General features: G+C 41.7%; 1 protein-coding gene across 1 annotated transcript in view; it reads left to right on the forward strand.

Moving 5' to 3' along the window:
- wdr44 (WD repeat domain 44) overlaps positions 1–27,977 on the forward strand; it is a 115,587-nt gene that overhangs the window by 51,820 nt on the left and 35,790 nt on the right. The window contains exons 4-10 of the mRNA XM_068047854.1: positions 4,164–4,854; positions 15,731–15,861; positions 18,973–19,077; positions 21,648–21,784; positions 22,543–22,626; positions 25,184–25,290; positions 25,726–25,877. Coding sequence (XP_067903955.1) covers positions 4,164–4,854; positions 15,731–15,861; positions 18,973–19,077; positions 21,648–21,784; positions 22,543–22,626; positions 25,184–25,290; positions 25,726–25,877 — 1,407 coding nt within the window. The remainder of the gene's footprint in view (positions 1–4,163; positions 4,855–15,730; positions 15,862–18,972; positions 19,078–21,647; positions 21,785–22,542; positions 22,627–25,183; positions 25,291–25,725; positions 25,878–27,977) is intronic.

A 27,977-nucleotide genomic window follows, 5' to 3' on the forward strand; every position in this document is an offset into this window, starting at 1 on the left:
TCTGTTCGCTCTGCCCCAAAATCAACCTTGGCAAAGGCTGATAATGAGTTGAGGTTTTTTGTCATTTTTTTTTTCCCCCCAAAGCTATCAGAGAAACAATCTTCTAATCAAATGGGTCTAAACTGTACTCTTAGAAAATCTAGGATTTACCCTCTTGGCTCAAACGTGAAGAGGTATACGGGCTAGATCGTGGTCAGCTGCCAGTAGCCATTCACTGTATCCCAGCATGAATCACTGCCTACAGTGAGGAGAGGAAAGTATGAAACGAAAGCATTTGGATTTGTATAGGAACAAGAGTAGGCCATTCAGCCCCTCGAACCTGTTCCGCCATGCATTGAGATAATGGCTGATTTGTGACCTAACTCTACATACCCACCTTTGCTCCATATCAGATTTTTGCTAACCAAATGTATATCAGTCTCAGATTTAAAATTAACAATTGATCTAGTATCAATTGCCATTTACTGAAGAGTTCCATAATCTTTTAAATTCCAGGGAACACAGCACTAGTTGGTGTAATTTGTCTTCGTAATTTTAACCCGTGGACTCCAGGTATCATTCTGGGAAAACTGCACAGCATTCCCTCCATGACCAATATGTCCTTCAATATTTCTAACATTTTTCATGACTTCAAGATTTCCCAAAGCACTTCACAACTGTTGAGTATAGCCATTATTGTACAGAAATGTGCCAGCTGATCATCGTTTCACAGCGAGTTCCCTCAAATAGCAATGAAATAAAGGACCAGACCAAGCTTTTTAATAGAAACATAGAATGTTTATGGCACAGAAGGCGGTCACTTGGCCCATCAGGTCTGCACCAGCCTAAAAACGAGCCTCCCAGCCTAATCCCACCTTCCAGCATTTGGTCCATAGCCCTGCAGGTTACGGCACTTCAGGTGCACATCTAGCCACCTTTTTAAATGAGTTGAGAGTTTCTGCCTCTACTATCCTTTCAGGCACTGAGTTCCAGACCCCCACCACTCTCTGGGTGAAAAAACCTTTTCCTCATCTTCCCTCTAATCCTTCTACCAGTCACTTTAAATCTGTGCCCCCTAGTAACTGACATCTCTGCTAAGGTAAATAGGCTGTTCCCATCCACTCTGTCCTGGCCCCTCACAATTTTGTACATCTCAATCAAATCTCCCCTCAGCCCCCTCTATTCCAAGGAGAACAACCCCAGCCAATCCAATCTTTCCTCACAGCTGCAATTTTCCAGTCCTGGCAACATTCTTGTAAATCTCCTCTGTACCCTCTCCAGTGCAATTACATCCTTTCTGTAATGAGGTGACCAGAACACAGTACTCAAGTTGTGGCCTAACTAATGATTCACAGTTCCATCATAACCTCCCTGCTCTTATATTCTATACCTTAGCTAATAAAGGAAAGGATTCCATATGCCTTCTTAACCATCTCTATTGACCTGTCATGGTACTATCAGGGATCTGGGACATTCACTCCAAGGTCCCTCCCTTCCTCTACATTTCTCAGTATTCTCCCATTAATTGTGTATTCATTTGCCTTGCTTGACCTCCCCAAATGCATCACGTGACACTTCTTAGGGTTGAATTCCATTTGAGGTTGAGGGATAAATGAGGCAACCCCCCCCAACTCTCGGAATGGTAGTATGAAAACTTCTCTGTCTACTTGAGAGCACAGGTGAGTTTTTGGTTTAATGCTTCATCTGAAAGACAGTACTTCTGATTATGCACTGGAGTATCAGCCTAGAGCCCATGATATTCTGATTCGGGTGAGGGTGCAAATATTGAACCAAAACTGTATACTAGTTATAAACTGAACAGAAATTTATTTCTTCTATCGCATTTAATGTTTAGTTTAGTTTAGAGATACAGCACTGAAACAGGCCCTTCGGCCCACCGAGTCTGTGCCGACCATCAACCACCCATTTATACTAATCCTACAGTAATCCCATATTCCTACCACCTGTCCCTATATTTCCCTACCACCTACCTATACTAGTGGCAATTTATAATGGCCAATTTACCTACCAACCTGCAAGTCTTTTGGCTTGTGGGAGGAAACCGGAGCACCCGGAGAAAACCCATGCAGACACAGGGAGAACTTGCAAACTCCACACAGGCAGTACCCAGAATTGAACCCGGGTTGCTGGAGCTGTGAGGCTGCAGTGCTAACCACTGCGCCGCTATGTTGAGACTAGTATCAGTTTAGTTTCTATTAAGATTAGAAGGGCGGCCTCACAGCTCCAGGGACCCGGGTTCGATTCTGGGTACTGCCTGTGTGGAGTTTGCAAGTTCTCCCTGTGTCTGCGTGGGTTTTCTCCGGGTGCTCCGGTTTCCTCCCACAAGCCAAAAAAGACTTGCAGGTTGATAGGTAAATTGGCCATTATAAATTGTCACTAGTATAGGTAGGTGGTAGGGAAATATAGGGACAGGTGGGGATGTTTGGTAGGAATATGGGATTAGAACATAGAACATAGATCATTACAGCGCAGTACAGGCCCTTCGGCCCTCGATGTTGCGCCGACCTGTGAAACCATCTGACCTACACTATTCCATTTTCATCCATATGTCTATCCAATGACCACTTAAATGCCCTTAAAGTTGGCGAGTCTACTACTGTTGCAGGTTAGTGTAGGATTAGTATAAATGGGTGGTTGATGGTCGGCACAGACTCGGTGGGCCAAAGGGCCTGTTTCAGTGCTGTATCTCTAATCTAATTAGTATTTGGGATCTTAGTATTTTTGTATGCAGTTTAGATGCTTTCCATCCCAAGGTACCTTTTTTTTTTAAACCCAGTGGTTGCAACCTTCAATCATGAGATACACTATTTCTCATAAAACTGATGTTCTATCGAACTGCAGTTTATGCTCCCTTCTAGTTGCATGCAAAATTATAAAAGATTATTGGTTTTCTTACAAATGTGCTTTTGCTGTGTATCATGTATTCTTAAGTGTTGCTCAGCCTCTACCAATAGAGAGTACTTGTATTGCAATGCTGGCATGTAGCCATTACACTTGCAGGATTGTAAATTGATCCCCTACCTTTTTTAATTTTCAAATCTGTAGTGAACTCTATTTCTCCCATTACAAACCCACCGACATTCATTCCAGCTCTCATCCATTCTTTTCTCTGTCTCCTGCTCCTCCCGCACCCCCCCCCCCCCCAACCCAGACATATATCAAGTGGTCTCGAGGGCTCAACTGCCTTTACTTTCAATGAGACCTGATTAACTGGACATACAAATTAGGAGCAGAAGTAGGCCATTCGGCCCCTCGAGCCATTCAGTAAGATCATGGCTGATCTGTTTGTATCTCGAATTCCACACTCCCATCTACCCCTGATAACCCTTGATTCCCTTGCCTAACAAGAATCTATCTACCTTCGCCTTAAACATATTCAATGACTCAGCCTCCACCACCTTCTGAGGCGGAGAGTTCCAAAGTCACACAACCCTCAGAAAAAATTTCTCCTCATCTCTGTCCTAAAAGGGCGGCCCTTAATTTTAAAACTGCGCCCCCGAGTTCTTGACTCACCCGCGAGAGGAAACATCCTTTCCACATCCACCTTGTCTAGACTATTCAGGATTTTATGTACTTCAATCAAGTCTCCCCTCACTCTTCTAAACTCCAGTGAAAACAAGCCCAGTCTGTCCAGCCTTTCCTCATAAGACAACCTGCTCATTCCAGGTATTAATCCAGTAAACCTTGTCTGAACCACCTCCAATGCATTTGCATCCTTCCTTAAATAAGGAGGCCAAAACTGCCTACTGAAGGAATGATTTTTGGGGATCTTCTGTGTCCCCTTTTCCCCTCTCTTCCAGGTGGCTTTCTGCACCCACATTCCTTCTCTCCTTAAGGTGGCTGTAACATTGCTGGTAAAAGAAAAATTAAATCTCATACTGAATTTGTTTAACTGTTACAGCCTTGATCTGCTTTTATAAAATTAAGCATGTTACATTAGATGTAACCATCCAAAAGAAGTTAGCACAAAAATGAAGTTTTCTTTTTAGTCAATTGATAGAATCTTTGGCATTCTACCTGTACATTCAATAAAGTCATTATTAATCTACGGAGCAAAATGGTCAGCTTTTTAAAAAAAAAATTAGTGTGCAAGAAGCTAATTTGTGTTTTGTGAATGTTCTTCTGAACTTGTAATTGATTCTTTCTTGGTTTTTACTCTTCAGGCTCTTGAGAAGGCAGTGAAAGAGCACCAACAGAACAGCCAGCTGAAAGCTGAATCCTCGGACACTGGTGAAGAGATTATCATAAAAACAGATCAGGTTGCAGTTACTGCACTAGCTGAAGCTGATCTGTTGAGCAACATCTCTGGACTTCTACCCATTGATCAGCCATTGTGTGCAAAGCCAAAGGACTTGACAGAGCAAAGCAACTCAGATATAAAGACTGAGCAGACAGTCCTCCTGTCAGATACTCTGACAACTCTTCCATCTTTAGAAACTTACTCAGTAATGTCACTGAATGATGGGAATGAAACATCAACAGAGCTTGTTAGTAGATTGTGTCTGGATAAATCCAGTGAGGACACTTTTCTGCCTTCACAACAGCCATTAGATAAAGCTGAGGAGGCCAAAGAGGTCAAAAAAGCAGATATTTTGGAACATGTTTCTGGAGACTGTTTCCCTCTCCATGACATGCTGTCAACTGAAGAGCTGCAACCTTCAAAACTGCCAAGGCAGATTAATGTAGAACCCGACATAGTAGCTAGCACCAAGAAACCTACGCCAATACGGCCACCACCACCAGGATCAAGTGTCCCTCCTCCACGGCCACCACCTCCTGCACGGCCTGCTCCCCCTCCTCGAAAGAAGAAAAGTGAAACTGCCTTAGATGTGCACAGTTCTTTAGGTCTAGATGGTAAGTGGAACTGCTGTGCTATTTTTTTAAATTGCAAAATGAATCTATAAGGACCAAAAGTTAAAGACCTCTTCTGAAAGAGATGGAATATATCAACAAAAGGTGCTAAAATAATAATGCAGAAAATAAATTAACCATGCATTAAATACATTCAAATCTTCTGTAGAATGTTAATAATTAACCTTTTTAATCTTGGCTGTTTTTACAGCAGAACTGTTATTCAATAGCTTTTATATTGCAGGCAACGAGCTTAGGCTTAGATGTATTACAACATGTCTTGATGTTTCCTGCTTTGTTCTCTGTCTGGAAAGGGTTTTGAGATGCGTTGCAGAGAATGTCATCTAAGGAGAGAGCTTGCATTTAAATCTCCCATACTTTCTCTAACTGTGGTGTCTAATAATGCAAATAATGCTGATATTGCCAGAGTGACTTTATGTGCTATCAGAGCAAACCATCCTCCATTTTCAGTTGCTTCTGCATTTTTAATGCCTCTCGACATAAGTGTTGGAATAAATGTCAGTTTTAAAGTATATAACTTTTAACCGGTTAATAGCACAGAATTATGTGGAATATCTTCTTCTTTGGCCTCCTTATCTCGAGAGACAATGGATATGCGCCTGGAGGTGGTCAGTGGTTTGTGAAGCAGCGCCTGGAGTGGCTATAAAGGCCAATTCTAGAGTGACAGGCTCTTCCACAGGTGCTGCAGAGAAATTTGTTTGTCGGGGCTGTTGCACGGTTGGCTCTCCCCTTGCGCCTCTGTCTTTCTCCCTGCCAACTACTAAGTCTCTTCGACTCGCCACATTTTAGCCCCATCTTTATGGCTGCCCGCCAGCTCTGGCGAACGCTGGAAACTGACTCCCACGACTTGTGATTAATGTCACAGGATTTCATGTCGTGTTTGCAGACGTCTTGAAAGCAGAGACATGGACGGCCGGTGGGTCTGATACCAGTGGCGAGCTCGCTGCACAATGTGTCTTTGGGGATCCTGCCATCTTCCATGCGGCTCACATGGCCAAGCCATCTCAAGCGCCGCTGACTCAGTAGTGTGTACAAGCTGGGGATGTTGGCCGCCTCGAGGACTTCTGTGTTGGAGATACGGTCCTGCCACCTGATGCCAAGTATTCTCCGGAGGCAGCGAAGATGGAATGAATTGAGACGTCGCTCTTGGCTGACATACGTTGTCCAGGCCTCGCTGCCATAGAGCAAGGTACTGAGGACACAGGCCTGATACACTCGGACTTTTGTGTTCCGTGTCAGTGCGCCATTTTCCCACACTCTCTTGGCCAGTCTGGACATAGCAGTGGAAGCCTTTCCCATGCACTTGTTGATTTCTGCATCTAGAGACAGGTTACTGGTGATAGTTGTGCCTAGGTAGGTGAACTCTTGAACCACTTCCAGAGCGTGGTCGCCAATATTGATGGATGGAGCATTTCTGATGTCCTGCCCCATGATGTTCGTTTTCTTGAGGCTGGTGGTTAGGCCAAATTCATTGCAGGCAGCCGCAAACCTGTCGATGAGACTCTGCAGGCACTCTTCAGTGTGAGATGTTAAAGCAGCATCGTCAGCAAAGAGCAGTTCCCTGATGAGGACTTTCCGTACTTTGGACTTCGCTCTTAGACGGGCAAGGTTGAGCAACCTGCCCCCTGATCTTGTGTGGAGGAAAATTCCTTCTTCAGAGGACTTGAACGCATGTGAAAGCAGCAGGGAGAAGAAAATCCCAAAAAGTGTGGGTGCGAGAACACATCCGTGTTTCACGCCACTCAGGATAGGAAAGGGCTCTGATGAGGAGCCACCATGTTGAATTGTGCCTTTCATATTGTCATGGAATGAGGTGATGATAATTAGTAGCTTTGGTGGGCATCCAATCTTTTCTAGTACTCTGAAGAGACCACGTCTGCTGACGACTTCAAAGGCTTTGGTGAGATCAATGAAAGCAATGTAGAGGGGCATCTGTTGTTCACGGCATTTCTCCTGTATCTGACGAAGGGAGAATAGCATGTCAACGGTCGATCTCTCTGCACGAAAGCCGCACTGTGCCTCAGGGTAGACGCGCTCGGCCAGCTTCTGGAGCCTGTTCAGAGCGACTCGAGCAAAGACTTTCCCCACTATGCTGAGCAGGGAGATTCCATGGTAGTTGTTGCAGTCACCGCGGTCACCTTTGTTTTTATAAAGGGTGATGATATTGGCATCGCGCATGTCCTGGGGTACTGCTCCCTCGTCCCAGCACAGGCATAGCAGTTCATGTAGTTCTGAGAGTATAGCAGGCTTGGCACTCTTGATTATTTCAGGGGTAATGCTGTCCTTCCCAGGGGCTTTTCCGCTGGCTAGAGAATCAATGGCATCACTGAGTTCCGATTTTGTTGGCTGTATGTCCAGCTCATCCATGACTGGTAGAGGCTGGGCTGCATTGAGGGCAGTCTCAGTGACAGCATTCTCCCTGGAGTACAGTTCTAGGTAGTGCTCAACCCAGCGGTCCATTTGTTTGTGTTGGTCAGTGATTATGTCCCCTGATTTAGATTTGAGGGGGGCGATCTTCTTGATGGTTGGCCCAAGAGCTCTCTTCATGCCATCATACATTCCTCTGATGTTTCTGGTGTCTGAGGCCAGCTGAATATGACTGCATAGGTGTTGCCAGTAGTCGTTTGCGCAGTGCCTGGCTGTACAGCACAGAAACGATATATTGTATCCAGCAGGGTTTAACTAGATTAATACATACAACAGACCTGTTTCTGAGCAGGTTTAACTATATAATAAAATTTCTCAATCTATCCAGTTCTAAAAGTGATCCATTCAGCAGTGCTACGTCATTGTCATTAGAACATCGATTTCATTGGTCTTGACTTTCTCATTTCTGTCTCCCCAAGTTCTTGATTTGGAACATTTGATTTGTTGTATGAAACGAATGTGTAATATCCTAAATAATTGTTCCTTTCAGAGTAGCTCAATCAATATAATTTTGCTAAAATTAATCTCTCAATCGCTGTCCTAGGCATTATGTGCAAGAGCGAAATATTTCTTCTGTTTCAAAGCTTTGTGAAGTATTGTTTGTCATTCCTCTCTGACTAATTGTGCAAATGGTTTGCATCTCTGGTATTGGAGGAAGCCTTGCATACTTTCCAAAGCTAAGATCTCTGACATGCTTTAGAACTTTCAACAGTATAAGTAGCTGATGGTAATAAAACTTGATGTTTAATAGGCAACAGTTTGTTCCTGTGTTAAAAGCAATATTTTTAGAATAAGTTTTAAATAAGTTGTGTAGTTAACTGATAAGAAATCTGCTTTAAAGATGTTTTTTCTTCTGTGTAGAAACTGAAATAATATTGAAACTGATGACTGAATTTTTGGTTGTTGAAGTTAGAGTTAATGGGGTCGGTTTTTCACAATTGCACAAATGGATGAGAGAATTAGGAGGTATCTATTGAGCAGCAATACAGGTGACCTGCTGTGTATTTAAAAACACTTGCTGCAGCTGCTTTTACCACAGCCAGGTCAGCTTTTTCTTGTGATAGGACATACTCATAGAACACTGTGTTAGAACTGTATATTCAAATTCTGTGATGACCAATGAAACTGTCATTTTTCGCAATATGGCCTATGGAGATCAAAATAGTCTTGAATGTATTCCTTGCAAATTAGTAAGTATTTTGATTTGTCTCTTGTTTTTGTGTCAAAGTTTGTCACTGCTTAGTACATATCTGTTCACAGTTTGAAGTAGTTCTATCACTATACATTTATGGTAAATCTTGTGGTAGTCGGGGAGAGTATAGTTAGGGGATTCGACTAGTTCTCTGTAGCCGAGAGCAAGAATCCAGAAGGTTTTGTTGCCTGCCCGATGCCAGGGTTTGGGACATCTGCTCTGGGTTGGCAAAGAACTTGCAGTGGAAGAGGGAGGATCCAGTTGTCGTGGTCCTCGTGGGTGCCAGTGACATAGATAGGGCTAGGAAAGAGCTTCTGCTTGGGGATTATGTGCAGCTGGGGGCTAAATTAAAAAGCAAAACCTCAAGGCTAATAGAATCATAGAAAGTTTATGGCATGGAAAGAGGCCACTTGGCCCCTCGTGTCTGCACCAGCCGAAAAACAAGTCCCCCAGTCTAATCCCACCTTCCAGCATTTGGTCCGTAGCCCTGCTTGTTACGGCACTTGAGATGCATATCCAGACACCTTTTTAAATGAGTTGAGGGTTTCTGCCTCTACTAACCTTTCAGGCAGTGATTTTCAGACCCCCCACCACCCTCTGGGTGAAAAATCGTTTCCTCATCTCCTCTCTAATCTTTCTACTAATCACTTTAAATTTATGCCCCCAGTCACTGAGCTCCCTGCTAAGGTAAATGGGTCCTTCACATCCACTCTATCCAGGCCCCTAACAATTTTGTACATTTCAATCTAATCTCCCCTCAACCTTCTCTCTTCCAAGGAGAACAAGCCCAGCCTCTCCAATCTTTCCTCATAGCTGCATTTTTCCAGTCCCGGCAACATCCTTGTAAATCTCCTCTGAACCCTCTGCTAGTGCAGTTGCATCCTTTCTGTAATAAAAGCAAAATACTGCGGATGCTGGAAATCTGAAACAAAAAAAAGAAATGCTGGAATCACTCAGCAGGTCTGGCAGCATCTGTGGAAAGAGAAGCAGAGTTAATGTTTCGGGTCAGTGACCCTTCTTCGGAACTATGCAGTCAATAAGGAATGAAACCGGACATAACAATCGGCACTGAAAATGACAACGGCAAACCCAGCCCTGTTGACCCTGCAAAGTCCTCCTTACTAACAGCTGGGGGCTTGTGCCAAAGTTGGGAGAGCTGTCCCACAGACTAGTCAGCCAACCGCATCATACCTTACAGAAAATGTCCCAGACACCACCATCACCATCCCCGGGTATGTCCTGTCCCACCGGCAGGACAGACCCAGCAGAGGTGGCGGCACAGTGGTATACAGTTGGGAGGTAATTTCCCTGGGAGTCCTCAACATCAACTCCAGACCCCAAGAAGTCTCATGGCATCAGGTCAAACATGGGCAAGCAAACCTCCTGATTGCACCTACCGCCCCACCTCAGCTGATGAATCAGTACTGCTTCATGTTGAACAGCACTTGGAGGAAGTGCTGAGGGTGGCAAGGACGCAGAATGTACTCTGGGTAGGGGGACTGCAATGTCCATTACCAAGAGTGGCTCGGTCGCACCACTACTGACCGAGTTGGCAGAGTCCTAAAGGGCATAAGTGCTAGACTGGGTCAGCGGCAAGTTGGTGAGGGAACCAACAAGAGGGAAAAATATACTTGACCTGGTCCTCACCAATCTGCCTGCCGCAGATTCATCTGTCCATGACAGTATTGATAGGAGTGACCACCACGCAGTCCTTGTGGAGACAAAGTCCCATCTTCACATTGAAGATACCGTCCATCATGTTGTGTGGCACTAACACCGTGCTAAATGGGATAGATTTCAAACAGATCTAGCAATGCAAAACTGGGCATCCATGAGGCGCTGTGGGCCATCAACAGCAGCAGAATTATATTCAAACACAATCTGTAACCTCATGGCCTGATATATCCCCCACTATACCATTACCATCAAGCCAGAGGATCAACCCTGGTTCAATGAAGAGTGCAGGAGGACATGCCAGGAGCAGCACCAGGCATACCTCAAAATGAGGTGTCAACCTGGTGAAGCTACATCCAGGACTCCTTGCATGCCAAACAGTGTAAGCAGTATGCAATAGACAGAGCCAAGCGATCCTGTAACCAACGGATCAGATCTAAGCTCTGCAGTCCTGCCACATCCAGTCGTGAATGGTGGTGGACAATTAAACAACTAACTGGAGGAGGTGGCTCCACAAATATCCCCATCCTCAATGATGGGGGAGCCCAGCGCATCAGTGCAAAAGATAAGGCTGAAGCATTTGCAACAATCTTCAACCAAAAGTGCTGAGTTGAGCATCCATCTCTGCCTCTTCCTGAAGTCCCCAACATCACAGATGCCAGTCTTCAGCTAATTTGATTCACACCACGTGATATCAAGAAATGATTGAAGGTACTGAATACTGCAAAGGCTCTGGGTCCGGACAACATTCCGGCAATAGTATTGAAGACCTGTGTTCCAGAACTTGCTGCGCCCCTACTCGAGGGATATCCTGTACACAAAAAGCAGGACAAATCCAACCTGGCCAATTATCGCCCCATCAGTCTACTCTCAATCATCAGTAAGGTGATGGAAAGTGTTGTGACAGTGCTATCTAGTGGCCTACAGGCTTAGCAATAACCTGCTCAGTGATGCTCAGTTTGGGTCCTGCCAGGGCCACTCAGCTCCAAACCTCATTACAGCCTTGGCTCAAACATGGACAAAAGAGCTGAACTGGTGAGGTGAGAGTGACTGCCCTTGACATCGAGGCAGCATTTGATCGAGTATGGCATCGAGGAGCCCTAGCAAAACTACAGTTAATGGGAATCGGGGGAAACTCTCTGCTGGTTGGAGACGTACCTAGCGTAAAGGAAGATGGTTGTTGGAGGTCAATCATCTGAGCTCCAAGACATCACTGCAGGAGTTCCTCAGGGTAGTGTCCTAGGCCCAACCATCTTCAGCTGCTTCATCAATGCCCTTCCTTCAATCATAAGGTCAGAAGTGAGGATGTTCACTGATGATTGTGCAATGTTCAGCACCATTCGCAACTCCTCAGATACTGAAGGAGTCCATGTAGAAATGCAGCAAGACCTGGACAATATCCAGGCTTGGGCTGATAAGTGGCAAGTAATATTCGTGCCATATAAGTGCAAGGCTATGATCATCTTAAACGAGAGAGAATCTAACCATCTCCCCTTGACATTCAGTGGCATTACGATCGCTGTATTCCCCCACTGTCAACATCCTAGGGGTTACTATTGACCAGAAACTCAACTGGAGTAGCCATATGAATATTGTGGCCAAAAGAGCAGGTCAGAAGCTAGGAATTCTGCGGCGAGTATCTCTCCTCCTGACTCCCCAGAGCCTGTCCACCATCAACAAGGCACAAGTCAGGAGTGTGATGGAATACGCTCCACTTGCCTGGATGGGTGCAGCTCCAACAACACTCAAGAAGCTCGACACCATCCAGGACAAAGCAGCCTTCTTGATTGGCACCCCATTCACAAACACTAACTCACTTCCTCCACCACCGACGCACAGTGGCAGCAGTGTGTACCTTCCACAAGATGCACTGCAGCAACGCACAAAGGCTCCTTAGACAGCACCTTCCAAACCCATGTCCTATATCACCTAGAAGGACAAGAGCAGCAGATACATGGGAAAACCACCACCTGCAAGTTCCCCTCCAAACCACACACCACCCTGACATGGAACTATATCGCCATACCTTCACTGTCACTGGGTCAAAATCCTGGAACTCCCTAACGGCGCTGTGGGTGTAACTACCCCACACGGACTGCAGCGGTTTAAGAAGGCAGCTCACCACCACCACCTTGAGGGCAATTAGGGATGGGAAATAAATGTTGTCCTAGCCAGCGACGCCCACATCCCATAAATGAATTTAAAAAAAAATTACTATCTATATCGATGGTTTGAATGGAGGGACTGAATGTATGGTAGCAAAATTTGCTAATGACACCAAGATAGGCAGGAAAATAAGTTGTCAAGAGAAGGTAAACAGTCTACAAAGGGATATAGATAGGTTAAGTGAGTGGGCAAAAATTTGGCAGATGGAGTATCATGTGAGAAAATGTGAACTTGTCCACTTTGGCAAGAAGAATAGAAAAACTGTATACTATTTAAATGGAGAGCTATTGTCGGACTCGGTGGTACAGAGGGATCGGCGTGTCTTGGTACATGAATCACAAAATGTTACTATGCAGGTACAGCAAGTAATTCGGAAGGCAAATGGAATGTTGGTGTTTATTGCAAGGGAAATGGAATATAAAAGTAGGGAAGTTTTGCTACAGCTGTACAGTGCCTTGGTGAGACCACACCTGGAGTACTGTGTACAGTTTTGGTCTCCTTATTTTAAAAAGGATATAATTGCAATAGAGGCAGTTCAGAGAAGGTTCACTCAACTCATTCCTGGGATGAAGGACTTATGAAGAAAGATTGAATAGGTTGGAGTTTTACCCATTGGAGTTTAGAAGAATGAGAGGTGATCTTATTGAAACACAAGATCCTGAGGGGACTTGATAGGGTGGATACCAGGCTAGAAGGGCCGAATGGCCTACTCCTGCTCCTATGTTCCCAGTGAGAATCCAACAGGTGAGAGGTAGAATAGTCATTTTATTAACAGGAATAGAGTGTTTCTATGGCCAGTTACTACTTTAGGAAGATTAGCTTTCAACATGAACAGTGCACTTTTATACTTCAAACTACTGTCTCAAACATAAAAGCAAAATACTGTGGATCCTGGAAAACTGAAATAAAGACAGAAAATGCTGGAAATACTCAGCAGATCTGGCAGCATCTGTGGAGAGAGAAGCAGAGTTAACGTTTCAGGTCCTTTCATCAGAACTGGCAAAGGTTAGAAATGTAATAGGGTCTAAGCAAAGCTTAGACATGTAATTGGTGAAGTGGGGTGTGTGATGGGGCAGAGGGCAGGAGAGATTAAATGACAAAGGTGTCCTGGGACAAAGGGGGTGCTAATGGTGAAAGACAAAGCATTAGTCCAGAAAGAGTGTTAATGACAGAATAATAGACATCTCTGTCCAAAAGCACAAACATGAAAAAAACCAAGTTTAAGGCAGGCTCATGGTTAAAAACTAAAATAATTTTTTTTAAAAAGCCAGTCATGCTCTGAATTATTGAACTCGATGCAGAGTCCGGAAAGCTGTCGAGTATCAAATCGGAAGATGAGGTGCTGTTCCTCGTACTTGCGTTGATGTTCACTGGAACACTGCAGCAGACCAAAGACAAAAATGCAGGTGTGTGAGCAGGGCCCTCAACTGTGTCCAACCCATTTCCCGCACTTCTGCCCTCATCCCTTCCCCTCCCTCCTAGAACTGCAACATGGTTTCCCCTTGTCTTCACTTTCCGCCCCACCAGCCTATACAGCCAAAGGATCATTCTCCGCCATTTCTGTCACACCACACCATACCATTCGCACTCCCTTTGCCTTTGTCCCATGATATTTGTCATTTAATTTCTCCTGCCCTCTACCCTATCACACATCTTCCCTTTTGTTCTCTTACCCTACATTCCCCCCCCTGCCCCGGCAACCCCGTTTCACTTGCTTAAAACCTATTACATTTCTACCCCTTTGCCAGTTCTGATGAAAGGTCACAGACCTGAAACGTTAACTCTGCTTCTCTGTCTCCACAGGTGCTGCCAGACCTGCTGAGTATTTCCAGCATTTTCTTTTTTTATTACTGTCTGAAACATTTCTGCTTCCTATCGTAGCCGTTTGTATTATAATGTTTCACTGTGTAGTGGGTAGGGTCAGCTTTCTGTTGTTGACTTACATTCATTAGAACCATTTTGAGACTAACCAAACCTAAACTCCTCACTTGGAACCAAAACAACAAACAAGCTAAATTGGTTGATGACCTAATAGGTTTAAGTGACGCAAATCAATCAAAGCAGATGTCTCACATTTGGTCTATGCAGGGACCAAAAATAACTTCTGCTTGGGTATCACTGGCAAGTAGAATTTCTTCTTACTTAAAGGGTACACTTACAAATAATGTTTTTAAAGCAGTTCACAGCAGAGTTAACCAATAGACAGCCATCCAGGAAGTGACGTGTTCTGAAGTAAATAAGTTCTGCAGGCAGGAGAAACAAATGTGCAATTAGGCAAGTCATATACCTAAACTTGGTATATATTTTTATTATACCAATTAAAGGCTAATTAAATGCAGAATAAGTGATGGTCAGGGTGCATTGATTTATTTTTGAGCAAGAATACTAAATCAAAGCTGGCATTGGCTTTTCGAATGCAGACTGGTCTTCTGATTAGCGACAGAAGCTGCACATAGGATAGCCATGGTAATTTTACTTCCTGATCAGTTCCCTCAATTGAAGTTATCAATCGAGTTGGAAAATCAAACAATCTGTTCTTTGGTAACTGGATGGAAGTAGAATTAACAGAAGGAGGGGGAAGAGGAGATGGCAGCCACAGAGCATCCTTAAAGTATATCTGTCTCAGTTGTTGGTACGTATTTGTAAATGTTACTTGTGGAATTCCATTATACATAGCTGTGCCATGGAACCATGAAAGATTGAATCCAGGAATGGTTAAGTTTTTTTTTAAAGATTGATTCAGATAGCGAGTATATCATTGTTAATTGTAAGTTGAATTATCAGTAAACTTGAATACCATAACTGCATTCAAAATATTTTTGAAAGCTTGGAATGTATAATACATTGACAATCCATATATAGTTAGGCAATTATTAATTTGTCAACTGTAATTGCTGCCCTAAGCCAGATTCTATATTAGAGATTGCACAAGACCCCTTCTTTCAAAACCTTCAACTTGTGAGGTTAAAATCTGAAATGTTGCTATCCTTCCATGCTGCTTCTTTTGCAGTCTCCTTTTGTCTTCTATTTTGAACCTGCATCCCTCCTTAAATTTGCCTTCACGTTCCAGAGGTGCATTGACTTCACAAATGCTGCCAAATAGTCCGTGATATTTTTGTTTAAAAGGAGTTCCAAAGAAGGGTCACTGACCTGAAACGTTAACTCTGCTTCTCTTTCCACAGATGCTGCCAGACCTGCTGAATGGTTTCAGCATTTCAGATTTCCAGCATCCGCAGTATTTTGCTTTTATTTTATACTTAACAGTAATAGTTTTGTATAACTTGACTTGAGAGGCATTGAGTTTGTTTACTTGGTGCATAATTATTAAACTGTGCTCTAGAAGCCATTTGATATAATGAGGTTGAGTTCAGAAGTGGTGTAATTTTTTTTTAAATGCAGTTCCCAGAGATCCTGTTGCATCCAGTGGACTTGTGAGTCCCAACATTGCTGTCGAGAATCTAACCAAAGAACTGCAGCATTCATTAGATCTTGCAAGTGCAACCAGTGGAGACAAAGTTGTTACTGCACAGGTATGTACGAAGCAATAATATTAGCTTGTTGAAACAATTTGGTAAATGAGCTTGGTGTTTAAGGTGCCTGTATTCAGTTTAGGCATACTACTTTCAGTACATAGGTGTAGACTTTTGAATACAGTGCACATTACTAAAGCTCTTAGACCTAACAATTTGGTTTAGAAGTACAAAATCATTAGTGCTTTTCTGCATTTTTAATTTCAATTTTTTTTTATTAACATGGCGAGGCATTGTAAATAGAGGTTCTGGTACTTCTTCAGAATCTTCCTTGATCAAAACAGCACCTCCCCCCACAATAATGATCAATGGAAATTTGCTATTTGCTTGTCTCAACACAAGCTCCATCAATCTATATTCTCTGTTTTTACCAGTACAGGGTGGTGATAATCCTGATATTTGTGACTGCTTAACCAGCAAATTGAGTTTACTTACAATGCTAAAATTATTTCGCAAATCCTGCAGAAATGTGACTCTAGTTTTCTATTTCCAGACATTAAATTTGTAATGTTCTGCAGCGTAAGCCCAACTATTGTACCATGTGAACACTTCAGAATCTATTCTAAATCCAGGTCAAATTTTTCAATCGTTGGCTCGTGCTTCTGAAATGTCGTTTGGCAATTGCAAGTTTTAGTGACTTGCTCACATGATTAACTACCAATATTCAGAGCTAGGTTAAATCAGTAGACCTGGAATTTTTTTTGAAAATGCATTACTCTTTTACTAACTTCAATTTGACAGGCAGTGGCTGGGTTTGGGTAGAAAAGAAAGCAAATTTAAGCTTTTGAAAGGGAAATTGGGTTATCAGTTCTGTCATTTCAAAGTACTGGACTTGGAAGTGGTGACATGAATTTGATTATGATAATGGGGGTGACTAATTTTAAATTGCCAGATCTAACAGTCAAATATGTGGAAACCATAAGAATCTTAACGTGGAAAGCTCTAAATTTCAGAAAGAAGATAGCTTGTCACATTGCCTGCCCCCTCTACTTAAGACAAATATTAATTGGGTTTAAGATTGGAGAGTGAGATTAACTTAGCACAATGTGAATGGGGAAAGAGAAAACTTAATTTACTAATGCTGCAACACTCCAAATAATTTTAGCTGTGGGAATGGGTAGGGCTGTATTGGTGAAACCTAGCAATTTATTTAAATCTTAAAGTAGGAAAACAATTTGCAATGCATTCTATATTTTTAAAACTCAACTGACTACGTCATAGTATGGGAAATAAACTTGTATGTTATAATTGAGGGGAATTGCACCATAACCATGTTTCACATTTTGGCACTTAAAGGTGTTTCATAGCTCCCTTCTGATGTCGGCTGATCATGTCACCTTACCTGAAACCACAGTGAAAACGAAATCAAAATAAAAATGCGTTTTGAGTTCTATACTGCTTAGTTGTTTTCGAGAGAGGAGAGCGATACCAGGAAATTGTAGGCCTGTTAGTCTAACATCTGTTGTGGGCAAGTTATTGAAATCTGTAATTGACAGAGTGACCGAGCACTTAGAGAAATTTGAGCTGATTGGCGAGAACCAGCATGGGTTTGTAAGGAGTAGGCCATGCATGATGAGCATAATTGAAATTTTTGAGGAAGTAATTAAAGTAGTAGACAGGGAAATGTCTATGGATGTAATTTATATCGACCTCCAGAAGGCATTCGCGAAGGTGCCACATAAGAGACTGTTAGTTAAAATTAAAGCTTATGGAATTGAAAGCAAATTATTGACCTGGTTAGAACATTGGTTAGATGGGAGAAAACACAGTGTAGAGATAATGCATATGCAGTCAAATTGGCTGGGGCCTCAAGAATTCACTATAGTGATGACTTGGGTAACATGATAGAGAGCCATATATCCAAGTTTGCCATGACAAAGATTGGTGGTACAGTAAGTAGTGTAGATGGGGCCATAAAATTACAGAGACACATTAAGTGAGTGGGTGAAACTGTAGGAGATGGTTTTTAATGCAGGTAAGTGGACCAAAAAAAAAATAGATCAAAGTATTTAACTAGTGAAAAGCTAGGAACTGTGGGGGTCCAAAGAGATTTAGAGGTCCATATACACAGATCTTTAAAATGTATTAATCCGGTATCAAAGAGGCTAATAGAATATTAAATTTTAAAACTAGAAGGTTAGAATATAAAGGGTGAAAGTTTTGGGACAGCTATACAAAGCCCTGGCTGGACCACATGTGGAGTACTGTGTACAGTTCTGGACACCACATCTTAGAAAAGATATATTGGCCTTGGAAGTGCAGTGCAGGTTCACCAGATTGTTACCAGGGCTCGAAGGGTTAGGTTGTGAGGAGAGATGACATAAACTAGGCTTGTGTCTCCTGAAATATTGAAGGTTAAGGGGTGATTTGATTGAGGTTTTTAATATTTTGATAGGAATTTATAGGGTAGATAGAGAGAAACTTTTTCCACTGATGAGTGATTCTAGGACAAGGTAGAAAAAGCCTTAAAATCAGAGCCAGGCCATTCAGGAGAGAAGTTAGGAAACAGTTCCTCACGCAAAGGGTGGTGGAAGTGTGGAACTCTTTCCCACAGAGCAGTAGATGCTTGCTTAGTTAATTTCAAATTTGAGATTGATCACTTTTTTTGCTAAAAGGTATGAAAGGATATGGAGCTGAATTGAGTGGAAGGAGTTAAGGTACAGCTCAGCAATGATCCTATCGAATGGCAGAACAGGCTCGAGAGGCTGAATGGCCGACTTCTTTTCCGTTGTCCACTCTGAGTCTGTTCATTGCCACCAATATCCTAGTTTTTAAAAGTTCATTTTCTATTAATTTTAGCAGAGATGGGACATCTAATGTAATCACCTTGAATTGTGTTTTCAGTGTCTAAAATCTGTTCTGGAAAAGTGCAGAACCCTTCTTCCAAACATAAATTATTTGGCAGAGTTCCATTTCACTTTCAAATAAATGAGAAATTGAATCCAGTGCATTGCAGAGCATTGGCACAATGACCTCTCAAGCACTTCTGAATTATTTAGTGTTCATTAAGTGAAAATTAAGCATAATAATCCAGACCTAAAAAAAAGTAAGATGCAATTTACCTGATTGCTAACTTCTCATTTGATGAGAGCTTTTTAATCCAATTTACAGGAAAATGGAAAAGGGGCTGGAGAAACAGTATCTGGTATTCCTGAAACTGAGGTAATAGGACCACAAAGACCAAGATCAAACTCTGGACGAGAACTTACAGATGAGGTGAAGAATTCTAGTAATTTGTCTAGCAAAAATAAGTGAAAGATTGTATACTTTCTCTTTGAAAAATGTGACATGCCTTATAGATATTCAGATTGATGATGTGAATAAAAAATATTAACCCTATCAATGAATTTTTAATTCATTTCAAAACTGTTGCAATTCCCATCTCCAGATCAGATGTTTTCTAACCTTTTTATCATTTAATGTTGTCCTATTTGTTTTTAAGACCTGACTTCCAAACATACAAATGTAGTAACCTCCAAAAATGTATGCAGAACGTGTAGAACCGATATTCTGTATTTAGTTCCCTTCGTTGTAAACTGGAAACTATGGTCAGTACAGTAGTTAGATCATCTCAAAGTGAAACAGTACACTGAAGGTCAGTGTCTAAAAGAATTCCCTTGACAGCATTTATCTGTGCTTATTTCTATTGATTTTTAAAAATACCCAACAGCACTGGCACTGTTTATGCCAGTTTTCTCTCCAGCTCTCCTGAAGCACTGACTTTTCCCACAGATGTCTGGTTCTTGACTGCAGCCAGTATCCAATATCTGACCCATGTGACCATTCATCTTTCTTGGGATTTAACAGTGATTATCTTAGTGTTGTTCAACTCTGCAGAGCATCGCAGCGAAGCCTAGTGCTGCTAAACTTTACATCCTCACATGCACTCCCCAGTAGGACTTATTGTCAGGAATCTGGCCCTCTGGTCTAGGGGTACTGAGGTCACTTGCAACACCCTGGTTATTGAGAAATTGTATTTTCATATTTCATTTTCTTCCTCATCTCTCACAAAGGACATTTTTTTCTCTCAAATGCATTGGACTATATATTCATGAAGATAGAGGCGATTGACTTATTAAATAAAAGTATATCATATATTCCTGATTTTTTTTTTCCTCAAGACTCATTCATACTGTGAAATGTCATCTAGGTCAGTGAATTGAATAATGTTAATTTGTTGGTATACTTGTACACAATGATCTCACTAATGTTACGCAACTAGTAGTGAAATTATATCTTCTTTCAGTGGCAAAATTTAGTCAAGAATATTGATTCCCTGTTTGGTCTAAGTATCAGATTTATAAAACATTCTAAGTTAGTCAGTCATGTAGAAATATATGGTTTCCACCTTTCTGACAGCACAATGCCACCATTTCGCATCACATCTTCCCATATGATGCTCTTCTGATTGTCTCTTATTGTTCTTTTGCTATGATGACTGTATTTGCAGGGGTGGTGGGGGGTGAACAAAATGTAATAGGAGTTCTTCAGCTTTAGCTTGTTGGCACAGCTTTTATGGTGCTTCATCTTTAGTTGTAATACTGATCATTTGCTGGTATGGTTACACTAATTGGAGAAAGGTCTTGCCATTCACAGTCTGCAACCAATACTTGTGCTTATCAGCTAATTAGCACTTAATAGATTGAATCTGGTGTAAGCTTCCAAAAGGGTCCAGGAAGTACAATTGGAAAAGTTTATAGCATAAGAGGCAGCCAAACAGCCCGTTGGGACTGTGCCAGTTTTCTTGCTTGAACAAATAACTGTTGATCTGATCTTGCTTCCGACCTATGTTATATAGCACTTGAGGTTATGTAGCACATAACCACATGCAGCAGACCCTTTTATCTATCTATCTTGCACTTTAATGTGCAAGGATAGGTCTCCTCACCAATCATGCATCTTATCTGAATTAATGTTTTGGCCTTCACATGCCCTGCTTGGAATGGTCAAGCATGTGGAAAAACCCTTACCCCTCCCACCCCCACCCACCCTCCTCCCCGGCACCGGATTGAGAGGCTGGCGGCTGCTGATCTCTGCTTGTTCCAGGTCCCGTTTACCAGGTGGTGGTGGTACCCCTCCACCGCCTTTGTTCGGCGGAGAGTTTCATCTGTTGACTTTTTTATTAAAATAAAACCATCCAGTTTGTATATTTGAAAAGTAAAAACTTCAGCATGATTACAATCTCGACAGATTGCTAACATAGAATGTTGATGGTGTACGGAATGCAAAAATTAGAACTTTGGCTATCACCTCATGCTTTTGACTAGTTTGGGCCCAGATTCTAGTTCAGACTAGTTACAGAGCCAGTCTGTAAATTCCCCCTTGCTGAGTGAGATTTATTGACTCTATACATATTGGTGTGCAAGAATGTAACTCCTTCCTTTTCAACTTGATACATATTTTGGATGATGATGCTTTATACAGGATAGTTGCTTTGGATGATAATGCATTATACAGAATAGTTGCTTTATCATTTGAGGAAGCTGTAAATGGTTTGAGGAATGATGTAATTGATGCAATGCAAAATGAAATTAGCACACTCCAATGCCCTTTCTCTTCTCGCCCCCCCGAATAATATCATCAACCACCTGTAATAGGCATTAACAGCAATAATATTCTTTTGGCACATCGCAGTAACTTACTGTATGTTCTTGTCAATTGCTACACATTGTGCTGTACTTTAGTCCTTTTATGTCAAGAGGTCTGATTATGTGCACTTAACCTGTTACATTTATATGGCTTGCTGTAAAAGAGTGTTAAACAACTAGTTTCTTGCTTTATAAAAGGAAATTCTAGCAAGCGTGATGGTGAAGAATCTAGACACTGGGGAAGAGATCCCCCTGAATATGGCTGAGGAAAAGCTTCCCAAAGGCCTTAACCCACTGACATTACACATCATGCGCCGAACAAAGGAGTATGTGAGGTATGTGGTCAGTGCTGATACCTGCCCCCACCACATTTCTAATTGCTCCTTTTGTCAATTTCGTCATGAAATTTATTTTATACCAAGCCCAGGCTGACTTTTGATCTAATTTCTAGTTAAAAGTTGATTCTATGTTAAATTTGTGAACCAACTTGTGACGACGTTCTCTGTTCTCTGGGCTGCAGTGTCCAACCGTAAAAGTTTCTGTATATTCAGTAAAATATCTAGAAGAAATGTGAAGCATCACATGTAACATGACATGCTGGTGAGGTTTCATTTTTGATGCAAATCGGAAGTTAAATCTTATCAGAATAAAAATGACAGTGTACATTCTTTCTCAAATTTACCGATTTAAGGAGTACATTTTTACTCCATTCACTGACATTGAAAAGTCAACAAGAGCATAAAGCAGGTTTCACACTATTCTTGAATGGGCTGTTTAGTTAACATTAAAAAAACAAGCAAAAGGTATTCCTACCTCTCTCAGGGACTGTTTAATATCTATTCAGATGTAATTGCTTCCAACTTGTTCGTACACTTGAGCACACTTTAACAGTGGCTCATTTTTTCAGTTGATGCCTAACATCAATTAACAGGAGAAATGCTCATGAGCCGAGTACAGGAATCAACTTGTGATCTGATTTTAAACTGCGTTGGTGTATTAATTCAGTAAGAATTTAGACTAATGACTGCATGTAAAATATCCTATGTTAGCAAGTAGATTCTGTGCTTTAATCAGAATGGTTTTGTCATTGTAGTAATGATGCTGCACAGTCAGATGATGAAGAAAAGATTCAACCAACTCAATCTGAGCAAGATGGCCACAAAATCAAACAGAAAACGTAAGTTAATTTATTGTTCAAAAAAATTATTGAATTGTTGCTGTTTCAAATAGGCTTCCTTAATAGGAAATATTTAGCAATACTTTGAGGAAGTGTTGTTGCTTATACCATAATTTATATTCTGCCACATAAATTGGAGCATGTTGTTAAGTTGTAATGAACATTTTTCTTGCATGTTTTTAGTTTTGTGTTGTAAAGTACCATGCACAGTGGCGCAGTGGTTAGCACCGCAGCCTCACAGCTCCAGCGATCCGGGTTCGGTTCTGGGTACTGCCTGTGCGGAGTTTGCAAGTTCTCCATGTGACCGTGTGGGTTTCCTTCGGGTGTTCCGGTTTCCTCCCACATGCCAAAGACTTGCGGGTTGATAGGTAAATTGGCCATTGTAAAAATTGCCCCTAGTGTCGGTAGGTGGTAGGAGAATTGAGGGGAGGTGGGGATGTGAAAGGGAAAAATGGGATTAATGTAGGATTCATATAAATGGGTGGTTGATGGTTGGCACGGGCTCGGTGTGCTGAAGGGCCTGTTTCGGTGCTGTATCTCTATGACTATGACTATCTATAGCTTCTTGGCGAGATAATAGTGCTGAAATAGTGAAATGTAACATTCCAAATGTATATTTCCCTGCAATATGGAATGAACCTAGTCTAAATATATATCACATCTGGTCAAATTAGGTCGCACAAAGCAAGGATCTGTTCTGCATCACCACTGAATACTAACAGCCTGTTTTCCACTCTGGGTATACTAACAAGCATGGAGAATCCTTTAATTGCTATGTGTTGATATGGCAGTAATGTGATCAGCACTAATTTGGCATTCAAGTGAAAGGAAAGTCTGTGGGCATGTACATTTTATTAAAAATGCTTATAGAAGACATTAAGCCCACTTTTTGCAAATTTCTTTGCTAACATGGAGATCCTAGAATATGGTCTCTATCTCTTCTGGTCTTCTCCTGTTGATCATTACAAGGAGTGTTATGGAGTGGCTGCGTTGCAAACAGTTCAGGGCATAGTGTCAAAATGGCCTGAGGGCCACTCTAGAAATCCCAATTCCTGGAAACCAGGGTTTTAATGCTTGCTTCTCCATCCCTCAACCTTGGGTTGAAGTCCAGAGCAAACCTCAGGCTGGTTTGAACTTGCTGTGGTTTGCACTGGTGCTACTGCAAGACTTTGTGGGAAAGTTTACTATAGTTCACTGGAGTGGCTTCACAAAGAAGTAGATCCAGCTAGAGGAATTTCCTGATTGCAGTAAAATGCCATTTTTAAAAAAATTAGAATTTGAATAAATTTATTCTAGTAGAATGAAAGAAAAGCCAATGGAGTTTCTTCCTATTCAATAAAATATAAATCATGCTGCTCCCAGGATGCAGTTATACAGTCACTTCAGTGTTGACACAGCTGGATTTCGGGTGTCCATTGGCACAAAAATGACACTATAACTCAGCACTGAAGTTATGTAATGGGAGGTTTTTCCAGGATGCTGTGTTGCAGCAATTTGAGTAACCAAGCTTTCAGTCACTGCTGTTAATATTTCCTCCTTTTGGCTCAGTCAATTTTTGTATGATACACCTCTGTGGAGCTCCAAGTAAAAGACACTTTCTGAAAACAAGCTGCTGCATTCTAACACTTAATGAGTAGCTTCATGTAAACATAGAGCGGGGAATGGAGGGATATGGTGGCAAGATGGTAAGACGTAATTTCAATCGAGGAAATTCATGTGGAATGTGTACAGTGGCATAGACCAAGTGGGTCAAATAACCCGTTTGTAATTCCATGCAATACATGAGAGCTTCTTTTGGCAGACAGTGATGGATGGTTGATGGTATAACTTTGTTCACACTCCACAGATCTAACCTGAGACCAGTAGCTATTGGACTACTGCAACCTTAAATTTGACACTATGTAACACTCTTGATTCAATCATTCTTGTAACTAGTATGTTTTACTATCTATCAGACCAAATTAAATTTATACAGTTGTTTACAGTTGCTACAGTCTCATAATCTTCTACTAAATACCAGCAGCATGTGTGCAGTGGTGTTAAACAACTTTTACGAAGAGTGGTTTATTTTGGTTAGAGAGATCGTAGTTTCTCTGATAAACTGAGATGTAACATCCTCAGTGCTCATGATCCCAGAATAATATTACTCAGTTGTTTGTCCAAGCAGCAGTGATAACCTTTCTGGAGAGAGTGATTTTAAATTGCCAAACCAGCAAATGCAAGATAACGGCATTTGTTTTCTGTTTCTCTCCTGTTTTTCTCCTCTTGACTCCTACCACCTCCCAAAACAACTAGAATTTGGGAGGTTTATCTCATGACATTCTCTGCAAACTTGCCATCTCTTAAATTTCAATACATCTATTGAGGTATTAAGCCTGGCTCTAAGCACCATAATGACGGACAATCTTGACCTTTATTCATACTTTCAGTTCAGTATCAATATTAAAACTTCACTTGTTACTTTAACTGCTATTTGCATTCTGGACTGTTTGTCCGTGAACATTTTCGGGAGATCTGCAAGGCGCATTTTCGTCTGATAGATGTCACTCTTTTGCAGCAATCAACTGAAGAAATTTTTGGGTAAATCGGTAAAGAGAGCCAAGCACTTTGCTGAAGAGTATGGTGAAAAAGCTGTAAATAAAGTTAAGAGTGTCCGAGATGAAGGTGAGTATAAAATATTAATGCCTTAATTTTTTTTCTGGAAGAACTTCTGATCAGGATTGTTGTCTTATAGTTATACCTGTTGAGCAAAGTCAGTGGCTTTTGCAATTATACTAATTATTTGGACTATCCATCGTTGTGGTTGTAGGAAGATGTATAGAAGAAGCCTGTAAGTGGACATGGGAAGGGCAAACAAATCTAAAAAATGGTTTTTAAGCATGTCCAACATAAGCATGCACACTTAGCCTAAGATCAGCCATGATCGTATTGAATGGCAGAGCAAGCTCGATAGGCCATGTGGTCTACTCTTGCTACCTCTGTTCTTGTGCCTCCCAAGTTCAAAATGGAGTGTTGTACCATCACAGTCTTGAGCAGGACAGCATCATCTCTGTGGAATTTGTGTCACTACTGTAAGTTGTCAGTTGTTGCTGTTTTTAGTGTTCCATATAGATCAAGATGATGCTTCTTCCAGTGATGATGAGGGGATGCCTTACACAAGACCTGTTAAGTTTAAAGCAGCGCACGGCTTCAAAGGGCCTTTTGACTTTGATCAGATTAAAATGGTTCAAGATCTAAGTGGAGAACACATGGTAAGTTCTTTAATAGCTTTTGTATACGTCATGATGCATAGGACATCATTACTTTGCTAGTTGCTATTACCTGATTACTATTGCATACTAATGCTTTTTTTTTGGTATATGCGCCATTCCAAAACCAAATGGACAGATGGTCAAGAAGCTCTCAGGCTTGAGAATAGTATTTTGTATCCAAGGTCAGATCTTACATGAGCGCAGCCAGACTTAATTTTTGTTTATTCGCCTTTGCTCTCTGTACATGCTGCTGGCAGTCTGGACCAAAGGAGTTTGAGCATGAAATAATTCTGCCAATGTGATGCAACTTGGCAGATTAAAACAGGCCAGTGCCAGGTTGCCTGCATAATTTAATATAAAATAGAATAACTTCCACCAAATAACCATATAAATTTCTCAATAATTGGCAATTATGTAAATCATGTTGAGACATCCTCATTAATATTCAACTGTAATGTTTGATCCCAAGTATTAGAAATAGGCTGGAAAATTTGATTAAATGGCAAAGTGTCACATAAAACATTTTCAAATTTGAACGGTTTGTCTATTCCTGTACAACATATTTACTAAGTTTTAATTTGCTGTTTTTATACATCAAGTATTTAGAGTACTTTTGGTTCACCGTTATTCCTGCTTTTGGAGGGTGATCTGTAGTTCTGAGAGGAATAAAAGGTGTTGCTGGCCCTAGCTATGCTTGTCTTTTTGTGGAATGTTCTTTGTTCCAGAAAAATAAAAGCAAAATACTGCAGATGCTGGCAATCTGAAATAAAAACAAAGTGCTTGAAATATTCAGCAGGTCTAGCGGCGTCTGTGAAGAGAGAGAAACAGAGTTAACATTTCAGGTCTGTGATGAAAGGTCACAGACCTGAAATGTTAACTCTGTTTCTCTCTTCACAAATGCTGCCAGACCTACTGAGCATTTCCAGCACTTCGTTTTTATTCTTTGTTCCAGTCCTGCTCAGGCATCTCCCTCACCTCCTTTTCCGATATATTGAAAATTGTATCGGTGCTGTTTCCTGCTGTCACCCTGAACTGGAAAATTTAATTGACTTTACTTTCAATTTCCACCCTTCTCTCACATTCACATGGTCCAAAGCTGATTCTTGCTTCCCTTCTTCGACTACTCTGTCTCCATTTCTGGGGTTGCACTGTTAACCAATATTCATTATAAGCCCACGGCTACAGGACTACACTTCCTCTCCCCACTTCTGCATGAACTCGATTCCATTGTCCCAGTTTCACCTTTTCCACTCAGATGATGCAACCTTCCATATTAGTACTTTCAGTAGGTCTTCCTTTTTCCTCAACTGAGGATTCTGGCGTTGACAAGACCCTCAACCATGTCCTTTCTGTTTGACAAACTTCTGCTCTCGCCCCTTTCCCCTCCCTCTTGAAACCATGATAAGGTTCCTCTTGTCCTCATCTTTCCCACCCTCCCCCAAACCACCTCACCAGCCTTCGTATTCAACAGATCATCCTCCACCATTTTCACCACTTCCAGCGTGATGCCACCACCAATCACATCTTCCCCTCTGCTCCCCTTTCAGCATTCCAAAGGGACTGTTCTCTCTGCGACACCTCTCACCCCCAACACTCCCTCCATTTCCTATGGCATCATTCCATGCAAGCACAGGAGATGCAACGCCTGCCCTCCCTTCTCACTGTCCAAGGCCTCAAACACTCATTCCAAGCGAAACCACAATTTACTTGTACTACTTTCAATTTAATATACTGTATTCACTGCTCACGATGTGGTCTTTTCTACACTGGGGAGACCAAACACGAACTCTGAGACCGCTTTGCAGCATGCCAACGTTCTGTCCGCAAGCATGACCCCAAATGCCTAGTTGCCTGCCATTTTAATCTTCTGCTTTGCTCCCACTCTGATCTTTCTGTCCTTGGCCTGCTGTAGTTTTCCAATGAATCTTAACACAAGCTCAAGATTAACACAGCACCTTATTTTTCAACTGTACACTTTACGACCTTCTGGACTTAACATTGAGTTCAACAATTTCAGATCGTAACCTCTGTCCCCATTTTGCCATTTTTTTTTTTGCCTGCTTGTTTTTTTTTCCTATTAATTCTTTTACTTTGGGTTCG

Source organism: Heterodontus francisci, chromosome 15 (genome assembly GCF_036365525.1).
Source record: "Heterodontus francisci isolate sHetFra1 chromosome 15, sHetFra1.hap1, whole genome shotgun sequence".
Lineage (NCBI taxonomy): Eukaryota > Metazoa > Chordata > Chondrichthyes > Heterodontiformes > Heterodontidae > Heterodontus > Heterodontus francisci.